This window comes from Podarcis liolepis (assembly GCF_965112155.1).
Source record: "Podarcis liolepis genome assembly, chromosome: 8".
In the NCBI taxonomy this organism is placed as follows: Eukaryota; Metazoa; Chordata; class Lepidosauria; order Squamata; family Lacertidae; genus Podarcis; species Podarcis liolepis.
In genome coordinates, this window is record NC_139560.1 from 48,141,855 (window position 1) to 48,161,799 (window position 19,945).

A 19,945-nucleotide genomic window follows, 5' to 3' on the forward strand; every position below is an offset into this window, starting at 1 on the left:
AAGCAAAAACAAATTAAGATCACGTTTCCCCTCTTCCCCCTCCACTTTTGCTGTTTTCGGTTATCATGATTACGATCTTACGAGTAAAGTACACAGGTCATATACTATGAGCCCATGGTGGCTATGAGCCAGTTTTCCCTGATATGTGAGTCAGATCTTTGAAAGTGGGTTTCTGGTGTTCTTCTTTTATGCATTTTATTTCATTTGTTGCCCACCACTGGAATGTTTATGATAAGTGCGTGTGTGTGTGTGTGTGTACACAAGAATAAGTGGTATATGAATTTGTACAAATAAATAAATAAAGGTAAAGCAGCCCTGACTGTTAAGTCCAGTCGCAAACGACTCTGGGGGGAGTGGTACCTATTTATCTACTTGCACTTTGACGTGCTTTCGAACTGCTAGGTTGGCAGGAGCTGGGACCAAGCAATGGGAGCTCACCCTATCGTGGGGATTTCAGCCACTGACCTTAATTTGTACAATAAATACTACCTCCAATATTGGAGGTTATATGCCTCTGAGTACCAGCTTCTGGGGGGCACAAGAGGGGAGAGTGCTGTTACAGTCATCTCCTATTTTAAGACTCCCCATAGACATCTAGCTGGCCACTCTGAGACAAGTACGCTGGCCCAGATGTGTGTTTGTTCTGTGTCTTCTTATGTTTTGGGGAGTGGGGGAGAGTAATATGGACAAGCACAACATAAATTCAGATAGAATAAAACTTTCACATAGAACATAAATGCATTCCAGACAAAAATAACACAATGAAATTTAAAAAAACCGAATTTTGCTTCAGTCCCCACTGATTCCACTGGGGTTACTTTGGATTACAGTGTTCATGTGGCTAAACCAGTTGCATTCTTGAACCAGCTGAATACCATAGTCAGTGTCTCTTGGAAGAGCCAGAAAAAAGTATAAAGTAGTGAACTTGCCTTTGGAATTTGCACTATTGTGGTCACAGATCCGACACTGCGCATTGCGTAGGGGCCGACCTGGAACATGCTCCACAAGTTTACAAAACATCTCAGGGCCCTTTTCACCACAAGTAGCATTGGTGCTGATATGAGCATTGCTAGCAAGGTTTAAAATGGCAGGAAATAAACCTAAAGAGTAAAAGGAAGGTCATTTAATAATTATAATGGTTTTTTCTCATTACTTTACACTTTTATTTTACTGGTGCCTTTAGAAGCCATTTGATGATACCAGAGAGGGCTCCCCACATTTTTCAGATTTCTGTTACCACTGGGTTGATTTCTTAAATGTGCTTAGCCTTAAAGCAACATGTCCTACATTAACTCAATTAGGAAGCAATCCTAAATATGAAAAGCCAGTGTAATGTGTGCCATCTTAAACTAAATCGGTGTTAAGTACAGTATGCCAGTTCCAAACTTTGTTCAGGAGTGGGGTTACTGCCAGATGAGACAGCGGAAGTTGGGCAGATGGAAAACTTGAAATAGAGTTTGATTTACACCACCCTTTTTGCCTGTGTATGTTCCACTGGATTTGCAGGTCACACGTCTGAGATGAACTGTTAGGATCAAGCATAAATCTCCCTATCCGGTCCCATCCCTCTGCTCCCCTGGAACACCCATTTTTCAGGGCTTAAACTAGTGTAAATTCCAGAAGTCTTGGCTCAGATGGATTAGCTCAATGAGCCAGGATTAGTGAGTTATGCTCCCATCATGTCTCTGGCTGACTTGGGGTTGAGGACTCAAGGAGACAAAGTCTGGCTATGCTGAGAACCTGTGGTCTGAGCTAGAGTCCTGCCACATCCTCACTCATCCCAGATGATCTAGGATTAGGGTAAGAACTGTGCCTTTAGCATCAGTTAAGTACGCCATAGAAAAAGGAATGTCTATCTGCCAAGAGAGGCCAAAGGAGTGGTGACTATGTGCCATGCAACACACACACAAGGCTCACACAAGCCATGTACCACATACACATATGTGAATACATGCAGGCCAGGGGAGCACAGCACGTCCCATTCACTGTACATGCTACATTGCATCTACATATACACTACTTTCTTTGCCCTCTAGGTTTGTACACACATAAGTATGGTTCAGACATGTAAACAAATGGTACAACAAGGCTGGAACCTGCCACCACAGTGCTTTGCCCCAGCTTTAAAGGCAAGTGTGCCCCTGGGATATCTGAAGAAGGCTTGCTTGCTTTTCCTCTGAGTTTTGAACAAGATACTGTTGCCATAATCTTACTGGGACCTCAGCCTAAGGAAAATGTGTATCCCAATTAAATAGTTTAGATTGGTGGCCCAATGTAAACAATTGGCAACTGCGAGGTGTATACTTGAACAAGAGAAATTGCAAACGAATTAATTGGCTTTTAAACCCTATCCATGGCCATTTCCTGTGCCTTCATCTTTGCTGAAAGAGGCCTAACAAGATTTTTAAAAATACCAATCAAGACTCAGAGAAAACAAGAGAGCAAGATAGACGACCAAGTGCTAAACTAAACAAGGAAGCTGTGTGGGTTTTTGTTTTGTTTTTTAAACCTTTCCCTATCCTTTTACACAATGATGTTAAGTTGTCTTTGATTTGTATTCCTTTGATTACTCAGCTGTGTCATTTTGTCCAAAAAAGAAAGAAGTTCCCACAGGAAAAAAAATATGCTACCTGATACTAGGAAACATGCAGATGTTTAAGACCATTTGACCTTGAATATAAGTCATACCTGGCACAGTAACAGCCAATCCTAAATACAGTATGTGAGAAAGAAATCTCACTTATTTGATTTAAGTACAGTCAGCTTGTACTTCACTTGTTTAGGGTGAAGGAGGCTTAAATAAATGCCAAACTTAAATACAGTGAATGAATTGAAATTTTGGTAATACGAATTCTTTTTAAAAGAAGCGGTAGGCGACTTTGATAGATATGTGAGAATTTTTAAGAAGATGTGAAAAATCCATTCTGGAAAACTCTCAATGTTATAGCAAAACACTTATTTTCAACACAATTCTCCATGCCCAAATATTCTGAATTTAAAATTAGTGGAAGAATAATGAAATCCATGCAAGTTATTGAAGAAAGATGGAAGCTAAATATGCTATTCTGGTCTGCCATAATCAGTCAGTTCTATATAAGCATGTTAAGGCTCAGCCCTGCCTGGACCACAAACCTGAGGTCTCCTCAGGAGAAGAGCAAAGATAGCAGGATTCTCCAGCAGCTTACCAAATACTATTTTTTTCTGAGGAGCCAGATTTGGGCACTCTAGTTCCAGGACTGTAAGTCCTCATGGCAGCTGCCAGGTCCCTAGCTAGTCTCAGTCACCACTACTACAGTACTCCCCCAGGACTACAAGAATGGAGAAGAAGGTGAACGAGGCACAAACTTCAGTACCCAGCAAAGTGCTCATCTAACCGTACTTGAGACTATGCTGGAGTTGGAGGGAGCATGTGGAACCTTACTGCAAACCAGAAAAGGATTCAGCCTCCAGCTCCTATGAACAGTAGGCCCACAATTTACATGGGGGTTATGTTCTGTGGGTCCACATGTCAAGGCAAAATCACATAAAGTTAGGAAGACCCCCGGAATCACCCCCCTGTACAAATTCATTTTGTTAAGTTTTTTGCTCAGTTCTCCAATCTGTTCAAGTTATCTTAAATCCCGATTCTATCTTCTGCAGCATTAGCTACCCCTCCCAGTTTGGTGTTACCAGCAAATTTGATGAGCATCCCCTCAATTCTTTCATCCAAATAAAGGTGTTGAACAACGGGCCTAGGACAAAACCCTGTAGCACCCCACTTGTCACTTTTCCCCCCAGGATGATGAGGAACCATTACTGAGTTACAAATCCAGCTAACGGTTACTTCATCCAGACCACATTTTACCAGATTCTCTGCAAGAATATAATGGGGGACTTGGTCAAAAGCCTTAGTGAAATGTGCCCACAGCAATTCCCTGATCCACCAAGCTTTTAACTCATATTAAAAAGAAAGAAAGAAATAAGATTTGTCTGGCACAACTTGTTTTTGAGAAACCCATACTGGGTCTTAGTAATCAAAACATCCTTTTTCTAAGTGCTCACAGACTGACTGTGTAATTATCTGTTCTAGGATCTTTTCTGGTATCAATGTCAAATTGAGTTGCTCCATAATCACCATATTAGACATCTTTCAACCTTCTCTAAGGAAATATCATCTTAAATACAACCTTGAATAAACCACGACTATCTAAATTCAGACATTTTGCACTAAATTCGGACGTTATGTTTTGGATTAAGATCCAGATTTTGAATGTTACAAACAGCATATATAAAACAGCTTTTGTTGTTGCTTTTGCTCCCAGAACATAGCACTAAGAAAATTGGCAAAATAAAAAGTCGTTTTTGAAATGGGCAATTATTTTAAAAAAACAAAAAACCAGCAACCAGTTGCAGATAAATATTAGGGTGAAGGAGAACAATAAAAAATTGGGTGTGTTTTATATGTCACCAACTCAGCCACATTACATAGGGGCAAAAGGCAATGGCTTATTATGCATCTGAGATGGAAATACTCCTGTGTTCAAGTATTGATTTTCAGACACTGTAGATACCTGCTTAGAACAGTTTCTCTGCCACAGCTTACAACCTAAAGTAAAGGAGACAGGTGGGCAGTTTGCCAAAAAACAGCAAACTTGCTAGACCATAAAATTAGTTATTGCTTTTTCAACAATACCCTTTTCCCACGTGCTCCAAGAGTTTAAACTTTTTTTTTTTGTTATCTTTAGTGGCTCCTGTCTTTTCTTAAATCACTTTTAGCACAGACTACCGGTATATTTTCCCACATAGAAATATTTCCATAGAGTTTCCTACTTGTTTTTGAATCAGTGACACTTATTTCGTCATTAAAATTGAATGTTGAAAATTATGAGAATCGGAGCAGAATATTTGGTAGCAGAACCAGAGCTGTAGCTAGGTGATCTTGCACCCCTGGCAGAACCATTCAGATTGCGCCCCCTAGACAAGGACAAATTAGCTCTTCTTTATAGACATATTTATGGACATATCTTAGCTGATTTTGCGCACCCCCCTCGCTTGCGCCCCTGGAAGGGGCCACGCTTACCACCCCCTAGCTACAACCATGAGTAGAACTACAACAAAGATCTTCCTTGGGACTTTGCCCCACCCTACATGACTGTGATGTTTGAAAACCAAGCATTCAATGGATGGGGCTATATGCCTTGTTTTGGGATGGCTGAATCAGTCAATGGAAAGTGCGCCCAGATTTCCTGCAGGGAAAACCAGCCTGTTACTGTTCTTTCTTTCTTTCTTTCTCTCTTTCTCTCTTTCTTTCTCTTTCTTTCTTTCTCTTTCTGACAACATCCTTCTTTCTTCCATATATCTGATGGGAACGTCAATATCTGTTGGTTTCTATCTGGAAGGTAGCATCTATTGTCCAAATCTCTCAGTCACCAATGAGTGAGTCCAGCCATTTTCCTTCTCCTCTCTTTGGTCAAAGTGTTTAGCATGAAAGACTTATCTGGCATGCAGTGGGGAAATCCTTGGCTTGTCCAAATGCATACAGTCAAACTCCAGATTCCAAATTAATAAGGTTTATTAAGATTAGGAATAAGGATGAGGGACAAAGAAAGTAGGTATCATAAAAAGAAAAGTAACTGTTTACTCTTGACTCAGAGGAAATAACAAAAGATGAGTTGCAGCCTGTCATACCTCATAATTTTGCATGAACAGATTTGTCACAACCCAGTACAGTGACCTGGAGAACTTTTAACACATGCATTATCCACCTCACCAGCATTCCCACAGGAGAAGCCAATGTGTGTACAAACTCCTTTTCATTCAAGGATCCAACATGGTTTTATGATTGCTTTTACTATTCTGTTGTAAATCCTCCTTGAAGCTCATTTTTGACTGAATGGTAAGGTATACAGTAGTTATAAAATCTCCTGCTACTGAAATTAACATCGACTTCCACATGCCTACAAAATCCATGGGCATACTGAAGCATACACAAACCTCTGGTGAGTAGCATTTAGTAAAATAACTGAACACCTGTAATTTTCATTAAAATTAATAAAATAATTTCCCAAAGACGACACCTCAATATTCACTTTTTAATAACATTATTATGCACTATAGTTATCAGCCAGCATCCTTAACTACTGTCTCACTAGAGCCTCATAACAATTACAAGGGTTTGTATCCAAAGCTTCCTGTCCCACAGCATCTGAATTACATTTTAAAATGCTGACTCAGAAAAAGGTGATTTCTAGCTGGTTCTGGTTCTTTTGTAACTGCAGTCCTACAATATCTTTCTCATCTAATCAACTGGGCTTCAGGGTGGTTTGTTGTCTGACATACCAAGTTTTTGTCATTCTTGCTCCTGTGAAGGCAGATCCTTTCCCTATTATCTGCACTGTGGATTCTTCCATCTGCCACCTCACATCTTGAAATGTCTTGCTGTACATCAAGTTGATACGTTTTCCTTTAGTTTTCCCTGCTTATTTTAGGTTATCTGAGATTAGTTCTTGAATTACAACACTGCTGGTTTGACTACAGTATTAGTTACTACTCAGTGATACTCACTGGTGAAAGAACGGGAGTGCAGAGGGAGTGGACCACCCCCAGCACCACTATTCCGGCAGGATGTCATCGCAGCAGCCCCCCCCCCCCCGGACATGCGCCACGCACACACCTGCACGCCCCCATAGGATGCATCATGCCCCCAGAACGCACACCACGCCCTCGCAGGGGGCATGTCAGCCCCCGGGAGCGTGCGTCAAGCTCCCCAAGGGGCGCCAACCACGCCCCACCTGGTCTCCGCCCCCGGTATTGGAGCATGCAGCTTCGCCACTGGTGATACTGTCTTTCTTGGATATGAGCTATCCCCCTCATTAGGTTAAAAAATGTGTTTCTGCAAACTAGGATATTTCCCTCTTGTGTGTGGATGGTACTGCTTTGGCTCCATAAGGATCAGAATCAGAGAATGAGTTTACTATTAGCATACAATCTGCACAGTTAACTAGTTTGGTATGCATCTAAGCAACTTGCGTAAACTCATACTGTAGAACCAATTCTACTAAGTTACTAATTCAGCAAGTTGACTTAGAATATCTACATTTCATAATGGAGGGAAATAACCCATTCATGTCTGAAAAACCCAATCAGCGACAAATAAATCATTTTCTCTGTCCTCAGTTTCAAGGAAACATTGTCTATCCCACCATTGTGGGGCTATCTACCTAGCAATGAACTCATCTGATTGTCTCCCTGGATTATCACTTATTTTGCCACAGCAAACAGATACAAACACAATCCCACTATGTGTAGCTTAATTGCACCCTCAGAATAGATTCTGTCCTACTTGTATTTTATTACTTCAGACTCTGTTTCTCCTAGGATTCTACTTGGGATGGTGTCAGAAAGAGGCTTATGGCTGAATTTCCAAATCTCAAGGATTACAAATTATGTGTGTAAATTGGTGAATACCTGATTATTCCATAGTTTGCTGCAAACTAGAGGTTCATGCAGTACTTGGTTTACAGTACTGTGGCTTATATGACACAGAACCATCACAATATCCTTCACCAAAAGCAGAACTGAAACAGTGGTGTAGCGTGGGTTGTCAGCACCCGGGGCAAGGCAAGTAATTTGCGCCCCCAAACCCGTGGATTTGCGCCCCCTAACCCTAACCCCCAGATATTGCGCCCGGTGCGGCCGGCCCCCCCTGCACCCCCCACGCTACGCCACTGAACTGAAAACACATCTGTATTAAATTCGCATCCTCCATACATCAAGTTGGTTGTATGAACAGACCCACTGATATGTTATGACTGTGCAGGATTGCCAACAGAGGCCATAATCTTGATGCCTTGATACTGCACCCACTGAAAACATGGGTGACTAAGAAGCTACCAGAGGAAGTGTTTCCATCAGTTGTAAGCAAGCAGAGGATTTCAAAAACGGAGTGTTACAAGAAGGGGGGGGGGCACAGCAGGAATAGACATGGGTCCACTGAATCCTACAATTATATATTTCCCAGAGAGAGGACCAATCCAGCTCTCTGCTTCATCAGCCCATACGGTGCAACAAAAGAAGGGAGAAAATGCCCCACCACCGGCTTCCATCCTAGCCAGCATGAGTTTTGGGTGTAGCCATGGCTCCATCTCTCCAATCCTTCCTGGACAATAATTAGGATTTCTCTGCCTGGTTGTAATTCTATTCACACTTTCCTAGATTCCATTGAACTAAATGGGATTTACTTCCAAGAATACATATTTAAGATTGCACAGTTAATTCAGATTATTCGCACATTAAAAACTTTTTAAACTGAACAATTATTCATTCTTAATATTTTAAAAGAAGTTCAGCAGAAGGCAGTAACACCAATAACATAATTCCATTTAAGTAAAAATGATGACTGAAGCTCTGAATGGTGAGGTGCGTGTTTATAGTAGTCCCACATAAAATGTGGCTGATTATGGATATAATTTATGTGAAGTGCTTTGAATCCTTAGTGTGCTATAAAGTGCTCTGTTTTATTGGATTAAACTGCTATGGTACAGTTTTTACATGTGGTTCCAATAAAATGTGATGAATCCTCCTTCTCAACATGATACTAAGAAATAACAGTGGAATTCTCAGCATGATAAGAAATAAATAGATACAGTATGAATAACAGATGATTTTGGATATATTAGGATCAAAGGGAGGCAACGAAATTAATCTTGCTCTGTGTGCAACATGGACATAGAGGAGGCACCATCCAATTTGCAAAGTATTATGCAATCCTTTTGGTCAACATTCTGAAACAGCTCATTCCCAAGAGGAAGCAATAAAACAATCTGCCGCTGCTCAAGCATTTCTGAGTTTAAGGTGATATCACTAAAGCTCCCAGTCTAGACCCTTTCAAGTTACTGGCCAAAGAAACCCCACAGAGAACTTTCCTGTCAGTTTAGCAATCACCACAGACTGCGGACCATAAAGTAAAGAAAACCCCCAGCATATGTATGGAGATAAGGCAGTGATGAACACAGCCTTATCTCCCAAGATAAATCTCGTGAAATATTTCAGAGTTTACTGGGGGGGGGACAGTGCTGAGGTGGGGAAAGGGTCATTATTTCAAAAGGTGTTTTCTCAATCAAACCTGTTTTTGAAACTTACAAAACAGCAAGTGAACATGGGTTGTATCCAATGCTCGTCATAAGCAAAGCAGACCTACTGAAATTAATGAACACGAATATCTTTGTTTTATTCATTTCAATGGGTCTAGTAGTTAGAATGCAACTACAGTGGTACCTCGGGTTAAGTACTTAATTCGTTCCGGAGGTCCGTTCTTAACCTGAAACTGTTCTTAACCTGAAGCACCACTTTAGCTAATGGGGCCTCCTGCTGCCGCCGCGCCGCCAGAACATGATTTCTGTTCTCATCCTGAAGCAAAGTTCTTAACCCGAGGTACTATTTCTGGGTTAGTGGAGACTGTAACCTGAAGCGTATGTAACCTGAAGTGTATGTAACCCAAGGTACCACTGTACCTATCTTCAAAGGGGCAATAGCAATATTTCTTCAAGTGATATAGTGATGTAGTAAGGTAGTAAGGTAGTAATATTTCTTCAAGAATCATTATCAACCAAGCTGTTAACTCTTTAGTTTCAGAAAGCTGAAAAAATTGTCTTCTCTTTATGTAGTACAATATTGCCAAGCCACACGATATGTGATAAATAATGATCAAAGCTCATATGTAATAATATTGCATTTTTTCACATTTATAATTCCTTTTTAATATGAAAAAGTACTAGTCAGTGAAAAGCTAGGTCCAGATAGTTGCTTTTATTTTCATAGTCTTCCAGGTCACCCTACACGAAACATAAAACATAAAATTATAATTTAATGTACAACTCCTCTGGACCTTGTTTTTTAAAGAATAAGGAACCCAGATGGAAAGGATGGAAAAACTGAAGGCTCTGAATTATTCTTTGATGTACAAAGTGAAGATTTTCAATGTCAATACAACAATATCATTTTGGCTATAAGGTAACTCATGATTAACACATATAACAGAAGAGTTCTCACAATCTGATTTGCACATTTCCAAAAATAGAGTGAGTACTTCTGTATATCAAAGGATGATGAAGTGATCTCATATTGTAGCACTTTTTCTAGTTTATATACTACACTTCTTTGTTCTCTCTGGAAGGTATCAGGATGGAGTGCATCAAGGACAGCAGCTGTGGAGCCCTTGTAAAACAAAAGCAACGGTGTTGAGGCTTTTGCTTCTTTTTTAGGATAAGCCCCCCCTTTAAAACCTGGAAATGGAAACCCAGTAAATAATATCCTGGTGGACATGGACAAATGCACAGTATTTGTTGATGGCAAGGAGATTTTATGTTAATCTTTAGCCTGCTTAGGAAAGCATTCACACTACTTTTCTGTATCACACATACCTTTGCACTGTACAAGCAAAGCAAATACCTATTTTGCTTTACCTTATGCTGAAAATAACTCTGGTTCACTTTCCAAGCCATGCTGGGTTCTAGCCCCATGTTGGGCCAAAGATTCCTGTATTGCAGGGGGTTTGGCTAGATGACCCTTGTGGTCCCTTCCATCTCTGTAATTCTATGATGACACCATGGTAAACAGTAATAGAAAGCTAGAACAGGATCCTGAACTAGTTTACAGAATTAAGACAAGTGGTCCACACCAGGCTCAAGTCAGGCAACATTTAACATCGTATCAAGGAGCCAACAGAAACAAACAAAAACTTTGTTTCACATAAACAAAGCAAGTTTGCACTCTTACATGTCTCTCAGTGGCTCACAGACAAAAATATGGCTAGCTTAGCACAATAACTTGTCATATCATGTCCAAAGGCTGTGAGATTATAACTAGTTTAACTACCAAAAATATCAAAGACACCAGTAGGATTTGGAACACATTGTTATGCACGTGGCAAGGGGTCACACTGTTTAAATGTAAAACTCCAACTCAAATGTCTATGAAAGGCACTGAACAGCCCAGATGGTGTCCATAAATTTAATTTTATGCCTCTCTCTTTTTTGTTTAAGAAGATTTGCAGTTTTCCCAACCATGCTGTAAGTTGCATAGCAATTGATTGAGCCATTAAAGTTACGGTATTTCACCTTCAACCTTTTTTTCCTACATTACTCCTAGCAAGTGCTTTAACAACCACACTTCCTCTTCCCACCCACCACCCACCCCCTTCTATTCCATATATATACCCATGATACCTCTTGGTCAGTATTAATTTATAATGAAATATGTTCCTTCCAGTACTATCCCTTTGTTCTGAGATCCCTTTGTCTCTTATCCATACAGCTTACTTGTGTGAAAATATATATGCTTAAAATGTACATGTGAGAATATTTAAGTTTACCTTGGGCCATGTAATAGACCCGCAAACTAATAATACCAGTTCTTAGAAATTGCTTTTCTAAACTGCTCAGTGTGCTTGACATACATCAATGCAGTAAGACTGATAATCACCTTTCAGCAAGGTTACTGAAAAGGTTAGGGAAAGTGCTATAAATACCCAGGGTCAGTTTAAGGCATGATGGGAAACCATGGTTTCCTTATTCATACACCATCTGGAAAAAGCTTCAGGCTTTTCTGTATTTCCCCTCCTTTCTCCTCCACATTCACACATATGTGGAGACTGAAGATTTTAGCTTAACTCGTGCTACTCTGGTCAGTTCAAACCAGCTATCTTCAACCTTTTCATACGCAGGACTCACTATTAACCACACTGTGCATTGTGGGACCCACTTCTTAATCTTTTACTATATATTTGCATAGCGGTAGTGCTCTTGTTGCAATCTGGATCAGGCCACGATCCACTAATGGGTCCTGAAGGAGTAGACTTTGGTATTTCAAATTTCAACAGCGCCTTGCGCAAGGCCAAAAATTGGATCCCCCCCTCGCCTCCCACCTTCTGTTCTGCTCAACTCACTACATCATAGTTATGTTGCCCTGTGATGCCCCCAGGCTCAGTGCCCTGTGTGGCAGAACCGGTCATGCTGCCCTAAACCCACCTCTGTATCCTGATCTGACAAGCCACCTCTGGGTCCTTATTTCCGACAAGCTTGGATCAAACCATGGTTTACGCAGCTGGTTTGTTCCCTAAGGAAAGCAGAAGTGCACAAGCCCAGAGCTCACCAAGGCTCACACATGTAGGAGGAAACCATAGCTTCTCATTATAAGCAAACTGCAGGACTCTCTGCAAGCACTGGCGATAAGCTTATTCTTGGTGCTTAAAGAAAGTCCTTCATACCTGACAATCAGCAATGCAGAGGGAGAAATGCTCAATTTATAGGAACATTTTCCCCTCTGCATAGCTGATTGGTGCCTTCTTGAAGCACCAAGAAGGAGCCCCTTGAAATCACCAATCAGTATATCTGCAGTTACAGCAACCTCCTTTGAACTTTGGCAGGTTTCAATTATCTGGTGTCATTATGACATCAGGTGATCGATATGTGTGTGTGTCAAAGTTGACCAGTGGGGGATCTAGCATTCTGCCCCTGCATTAATACCCAAGTCAGTCCTAAGTATTTTTATTAATCTGATTTACACCCAAGTCTATCCCATGTTTTCAGAGCAACTCCCAGCAGTTTTTCTTAATGATAATAGCTATTGTGAGGCAGGGAGCCAATAATTTAAGGAACTCAAGACGTTTAGGGGGTAAAATAAGAGTAAAACAAAACATTAGTAGTCTAGTAGCCATTATATGTTGAAATCAAATGCTCCCAAATAACCATTTTTTAAGCATGTACCCATAATATGGAACCATGGTGAGGTCTAAGAGGATTTGACACAGCCACCTTTCTGAGTCTGGCCAGTACCTAGAGGAGAAGCTGCCTGGGAACCCTATGCTCCCCACCTCTATTTCCATGATGGACAAATGGACACTGGCAGAGGAAGGGAGTGCGGTGGGGGCAGCCCGCCCCGGGTGTAATCCCTGAGGGCGGTTGACATCGCCATGCCAACCTACTGAGATGCTGGCTGCAGGCGGCTAGCCCCACTCCCACAGGTGCACAGCATGTGCACCACTCCAGGTGCCCGAGCAGCTAGCGCCACCTCTGCAAAAGGATACAAATTCACTAAATAATGAATGGTGTGTGGTTATATCCCTATATTACAGATAGGGGTGGAAGATTTTGGATTTTGGTTCATGGTTGAGCTAAGATTTCTACCAAATCCCCCTCAGGTTACATGTTAAACATTAAGATTACACCCGTACCCATAGCAAAAGGAGTTTCCTGGGTCAAAGGCCTGGGCAGATACGCAACCCAGTGCTGCAGCAAGCACAATGACCACAGACGGTCAAAACTGTTCTGCTATATTGCAAACATTTGTGAGCACATTAAAAACATACTTGCTGGCTAGAATCAAAGGAAACTATGCTTCAGAATAAGGTCATCATAGCTAATGTTGTGGAGTTACTGCATAATCAGCGTTTTTAGCAAGGCAATGGCATTCTTACATCTTAAAGCTCCTTTGTTTGCTGTCAGGAAATATGCACCCACATAATGAAAAGCAGGAAATGCTGAAGAGACTATTTCACCCAACATTATTTTCAATGGTAATCAAGCACATATATTTTGGCTGTCACCAGCAACAGGTTTCATTAGATAATGGAAATGACTTGAGTAGCTGTCTTAGTAATGCAAGAATCTAGGTTTTGTTAATTTTATGTTATTTTGAGTTTCAGCTGTGTTTATCTTCAGCAAAAGCAATGTAGGCATTTGAATTTTCCCCACATTCTTGGGATTGCTTCTGGATTAGAATCTTCAGATAAAAAAAGGAATGCTGCATTCTGTAAACCAGTTGCAATGATTTGATAGCCACAAAATTCCAGTAATGGGCAGACATGCTTATCTGTTATCTGAATGAATGAAAAGTGTGGTCTTCTGCCCAAATCATAAAAAATGGGGAAGGTTTTTTTTTCCAGAAGAAAACTGAGAAGCTGCAGTGTGTATTTAAAGGGAATAATCAAGACTCTTGATTATAACAATAGAGGCTCTGGTGTGCACTCAAAAACACTATGCACAGTCTTGCTCTCATGTGCACACATGATACATATATATATATTCCCATTAATTTCAGTGAAGGTGCAACTCTGCATACACATTACTTGTACGTGCAGCGTAGGTGAAGCAATTAGGAAAATGCTATATGTATACTTTAATGCACATATGTGGTCCAAGATAAGGTTGAATATGCATCTTATCTGGGGAAAGTGGTAACGTGATCCTTGATACTCAGGATTTGAGTCTATCTTTGCCCAACTCCATTACAGTGGTACCTCGGGTTAAGAACTTAATTCGTTCTGAAGGTCTGTTCTTAACCTGAAACTGTTCTTAACCTGAGGCACCACTTCAACTAATGGGGCCCCCTTTGCCACAATTTCTGTTCTCATCCTGAGGTAAAGTTCTTAACCCGAGCTACTATTTCTGAGTTAGCGGAGTCTGTAACCTGAAGCATCTGTAACCCGAGGTACCACTGTATAATGCCCCCAAGGAGACAGTATATAATTGCGGCGCTCAGCAATTAAGACCACTTATGCAATAAGGTTGTGCTTTCTGCCTAACCCTGAATATGGATGTCACTCAATATTGCCAGTTTCAGGAGAATCTATGAGAAAATATTTTGCACTGGTTATGAAATGCTTTATAAACAACTGCCTTCCTGTTCACCTATCTGATACCAGTTCAGGAGTGGCACAGGAAAAACAAAACTAAAGAATGGCACTTTATACAGACCGTCACTTTATACAACTCATCACAAGGATAGGGAGCTTTCATTGGGCACTACACAAAGGAGGATGAAGAACAGTCTTCTCTTTTGGCTCAAAGTCCCATATAAGATTTAAAGATGATTACAGAGGCACCAGATATCAGGCTGTAAGAGCTTAAAATTCTTCTTGCTTGTTTACAGGTCCATAAAGTCTTTGCTTTCTAGTTGTTTAGTAGGATCAGTAAGTTGTCTGTTTCCTCATGTCTTGCCTCACTAAGAAGATAGCCCAGAGATGCAAATCCCAGATGACACAAACCACATGATGCATCATACCTTCTTTATAGGATATTGCTTAACTCATTTCCTGTACAGCACAAAACCCCATCACTGCCTTTAATGTTATCAACAGAAGTCAAATAAAGATTTCAGCAGATTCTTACGTGCCAACTGCTTTTCTGAATGGGTCAAATTTATCTCAGATTAGAATTTTGACCAAGAAATGTTCACTTACTACTATTAATGATTAAAATTCTTAGTTCCCATATGTGGTCGTCTCTTAAAACAAACACAGCAAATAAGTACACAGAATGCCAATGGGCCTTAACAGCTAGAATGTTTCCGGTATTGTCATGTTCAAATATGTCTAACAACTTGTTTGATTTATTATGCCTATACACTTTTAAACCAACCCTTAATGTAATTTGAAGAAACAACCAGTGCTTCTTTCTTTCACTACACATTCAACACTAATTTTCATGTGATGTAACACCTACACTACACAAAACTTGTGATGTTGTTCAACTCCATCTGCCATCAGCCCCAGTCAACATGTTCAATGGGAAGACATAGGAGTTGCAGTCCAACAAGTTCCCCATCTCTGCTATAGAGAAACAACTGCATTTCCACTTTCAGACATGGTGCCATTTCTGGTTTGATACAAATACAGTGGTACCTCGGGTTAAGAACTTAATTCGTTCTGTAGGTCCGTTCTTAACCTGAAACTGTTCTTAACCTGAGGTACCACTTTGGCTAATGGGGCCTCCCGCTGCAACCACGCTGCCGCCACGCGATTTCTATTCTCATTCTGAAGCAAAGTTCTTAACCCGAGGTACTATTTCTGGGTTAGCGGAGTGTAACCTGAAGCGTATGTAACCTGAAGCACCTGTAACCAGAGGTACCACTGTATATCAACCATGCCTTTAAAGTGGGGATGCTCCCATACTCACTATTAACAGCTTAACACACATAGTCAAGGTAGATCTGTATCCTTTGTATGTGACTAGCAAAGAATTACAAAATAATGCAGGATCCATTTAGGCAAATAAAGCCCCCCAAGATTCTACTGGTACACAAAACATGTGCATTTTACATACACACTACTCCTTATGCACTAGTCCAGAGCACCCAGCTGCTTAACAATGCTTGCAATGGTGATTTTAACACTGCCTTGACCACGTGCTACATATTCGTCTTCATCTGTCCTTTCTGCTGTGCCTTATTCTTTATTTCATCACACTTGCAGCTCTACCAGACTAATTGAACGGAGTCCCCAGGGCAATTCTTTTGCATGGGCTAATCTGTCATTGGTAAAATTGAGAGGAGCTGGCTCATAGGTAACTTCAGCTGGCCCTCTTGCATCTTTTAACAATTCACACAAATGATTTATCCATATGAGCAGGGAAACTATGGAATATTGTACATCAGTTGCTGGAGTGGAACTCTGAAAATTTACGTTTCCATTCATGGAAGCTGATCCTTAGTTCTCAATGAGGTTACTAGTCCAGCATAATCTCACACATTGGAACACATGCCTCATGCAGAGATAATGTATGTGCCAGCCCCAAAGCTTTAGAGAAGACGTAGCACTAGGGTCTTAATAATGCATGTCAATAAATTAATTAAGGCTACATTCTTATACCAACTTACCTCATAGGGATTAAGTTTTAACTAGGCATATATAGGATTGTGCTGTCAGTTAAAGTATTCATGCAATAACTAGCAAAGCAATTATGACATCAGTATGACCCAATGTGACCTTTCTCTATATCACGAGTAGCCAACATGGTTGCCTCAATGCGGACTACAGCTCCCTTTGTGCCTGGTGATTGGTCCTGCTGACAGAGACTGCTGGGAGTTGGAGTCCAACAGCATCTGGATGGTGACACATTGGCTAACCCTGCATGACTAGTAGTGTGCCAATGGATGAAAAAGCACATTTTACCACCATCATGATGGGAGACATAGATAAAGCAACATATGCTTCCAGCCTGGCTACAGATTGCCTCTTATGCCTTCCTAACTTTGGTGTAGAAATTCTGCCAGAAATTTGACTCAGTATGCATGAATGCAATCTCTGCGACTTGCAATCTGCTGAGAATTACTTCTTTCATATGTGATACACACTGCAAAAATGTCATGTTTCTTTCTCTTTTTTTTAAGGGTTTCCAGCCATCATAGACACAGAATGCACATATTAATGAATTTTCCCAAGCTCTTTCTCTCTCACCCTCCAGCCCCAATAATAAGGCACGCCATCATCATCTACTCTGAATGGCTGACTACACACTTGCTTCAGCGCCACACAAAAGCAGTTTGATGAAATGTGTCCTTTCCCTGGGACCCCATAGTTCACGTGCATCATTAGTCTGGGATGCAGTAGCCCTTTTGCAGCCTGTGGGTGAGTGCCAGATCCTATCTATCTAATCCTCAAAGTGGCTGGAAGCAAAAATCCAGAAACAAGGCGTTTGGGGGCAGGGAAAAGCCCAGCATCCTCCGGGAGATACAATGGCCAGTGAACCCCCTCCTAGCAGTCCTGAATGCCTGACTCTGTCCATCCAGAAAGAAAAGAACAGTTTGAGGAGGGAGGGGTAAGTCTGTCAAGTTTGGCTGCTTGTCCTTGTTAGCAGACAATGAGGGAGCATTTGTGAAAAGCATCCCCTGAAATAATCACATGTTAATCTGGAAGCAGGCCAACAGCATCAAACTATTTTAAAACTTTTTTTAATGCCAAGAAAGTTTTTCATACAATAAACCGTAACAAAGAAAATCTCTTGAGTTCCACCTAAATGTGTAGGGGGAATCCCAAACCAGTTGATTTCCCCCCTCACTTCAAAGCCTTCTCCCTACCCCTAAAAAAGTTTCATCTGCCACAAAGCAAATCGGCGGCCCCTTCATCCTCAACAGCTAAGGCGAGCGCTGGAATCCACTTCACCGCCAGCAGAGGAGATGAAAGAAAAGGCAGGGGAGGAAAAGAGAAAAGGGGAAGAAGGGGGGATGCAAATTGCAAACAGAAAGTCCTGGAAGAAGAAGAGAGAGGAGGCGAGAAAGCCAAACGGGGAGCCATTGGGAAAGGCCAGGGGAAGAAGGATCCCTGCCACAGCTGGGGCAGAGGACTTTGACACACACCAACACACATCTACAAAAAGTGCAAAATAAACCAGAGACGCGCCCAGCCAAGTCTCCCAAAGTGGCACCATCTGCTTTCTTCAAGCGAGACGAGAAGCTACATTCTAAACACGTGGTAGCCAGACAATAATGGCTCTTATTTATTTTTAATCTGGTGGCATCGCCAGGGGTTTCTCTCCCTAACGAGAGCATCCCAATCCAGGCTTCACCCACTGCAGTCCACGGGCATTTTGGAGCCTCCAAGAACCAGCTCCCTCGGGCAGCCACCAGAAACAGGCTGGTCGCACCTCGCCCGTTTGCAAACCACCCCCGAGGACGTCGAAGCGAGCGACCCGGGGTGGCATCGCATCCTCCAAGTGGGAAACCCCAGCGACGGGGCGGGGGAGGGAAGCCAGAGTCCCTTTTTGCACGTGTTGCAACGGCACCCTTCGCACGTGCTCAGCCGGCCACCCCCACCCCACCCGGCACTGCCATTCTGAGGCGCCGCGCTAAACCTTCGGCAAGGGGGGAGTCCCTCAAGTCCCGACCGGCGCGGCTTCCTCACCTCGGAGCTGGCCGTCGGCCACGGCGAAGAGCAGCGAAGCCAGGAGTGCCAGTTGCCAGGAGGAGGAGGAGCGGCAGCAGCCCATCTTCCTCCCGCGGGGATTGTTCGGCGACGGCGGCGGCAGCAGCTCCACAGGTGGAAGCGCGGGAAGCCTCAGCCTGAGAAGAAAGTTTCCCCGGAGCCTTTTTGTTACTGCTGCTGCTTCGCCCACCGCGCCAACCCGCCCCCTCCTCCTCCTCCTCCTCCTCTCCCTCAGCCCACCCCTTTATTGCCGCCCGCCTCTGCCGCCCCCTGCGGCAAGTGAGCCTTCCGTCCCTCGAAAGCGGAGAGAGGGTCGGGCAGATACCATTCCCCAAAGGGCGGGGTTCTCCCATAGGGCTCGGGGCTTTGGGGACGCGGCTGGCTCCTCCTCTGGGAACCCGCGAGTCAAGAAAGCTGCCCTCCAAAGGCTCCTGCCCAAGATTCCCAGGGCGGTGTTTGGACTACCCGAGCCCCTTCCCAGCCACAGCGTCGTCCCTTCCCTCTCTCCATCCCCCCCCCCACCCCGCTCGTGGTTCGTTCCAGCAGTAGCTGGGGTAGGCGCAGGGGAGACACATTCTTGAGCCGCTCAGAGCTATTTTAAGCCGACGTGCTGCGACCCCCCCCCTCCAAAAAAGAGAGAAATCTCCAGAGGAAACAAGAACAATGACTGTAGAGCCGCTTGCGTTTAGTTACGTTGCAAGCTTTGCATTCAACTCAAGGAATCCGTTGTGAGACAGGGTGTTTTGAAGACGAAGAATATGCTCTATCCTATCCATGTGAAATGCCCACCCCGGGACATCCTGTGTTACAAAGGAGAAGTGGCTTTTGGTGTTGGAATGACGCTTTGCACAGTCTTAAATCAGGATAAAGCCAGTGAATACATGGGGCGGGAGACAGAGAAGCATCAATATAAAATGTTCATTTAATTCCACTGTGTATCCGAAGCCATAACAGAAAAGTTGCTCTCTCTCACCTTGGAGCTTGATTTGAGCTGCAATTCAGAACCAGAACTTGTTTTCACGTTTGGGAGGATATCCACGACTTTTGAAAAGTGCACTTTTAGGAGTGCTCCCCAACGTTTGCAGTTGCACATCTGACATTAGGGGGCAGAGCTTTGTAGTTCAGCTGGTGGAGTTCTGATGTAGGCTGATGGGCACCAGCGCCTCTTTATAAATTAAGCAGCAGGGGCCAAATTTAGGGGCAGGCAGGGCCCAAGCCTGAGGTGCCTGGCTTGGGATCAGGGAGCCTGCCACTCAAATCTCACATATC

The 19,945-nt window shown here is 42.6% G+C and overlaps 1 protein-coding gene across 1 annotated transcript in view; it reads right to left on the reverse strand.

Annotated features, from left to right (window-relative positions):
* The window catches only part of LAMA1 (laminin subunit alpha 1), a 91,726-nt gene extending 72,864 nt beyond the window's left edge, over positions 1-18,862 (reverse strand). Inside the window, exons 1-2 of the mRNA XM_083518441.1 lie at positions 18,656-18,862; positions 930-1,100 (exon numbers count right to left, since the gene is read on the reverse strand). Coding sequence (XP_083374567.1) covers positions 930-1,100; positions 18,656-18,740 — 256 coding nt within the window. The 5' untranslated portion in view covers positions 18,741-18,862. The remainder of the gene's footprint in view (positions 1-929; positions 1,101-18,655) is intronic.
* Between the last annotated feature and the right edge of the window lie 1,083 nt (positions 18,863-19,945).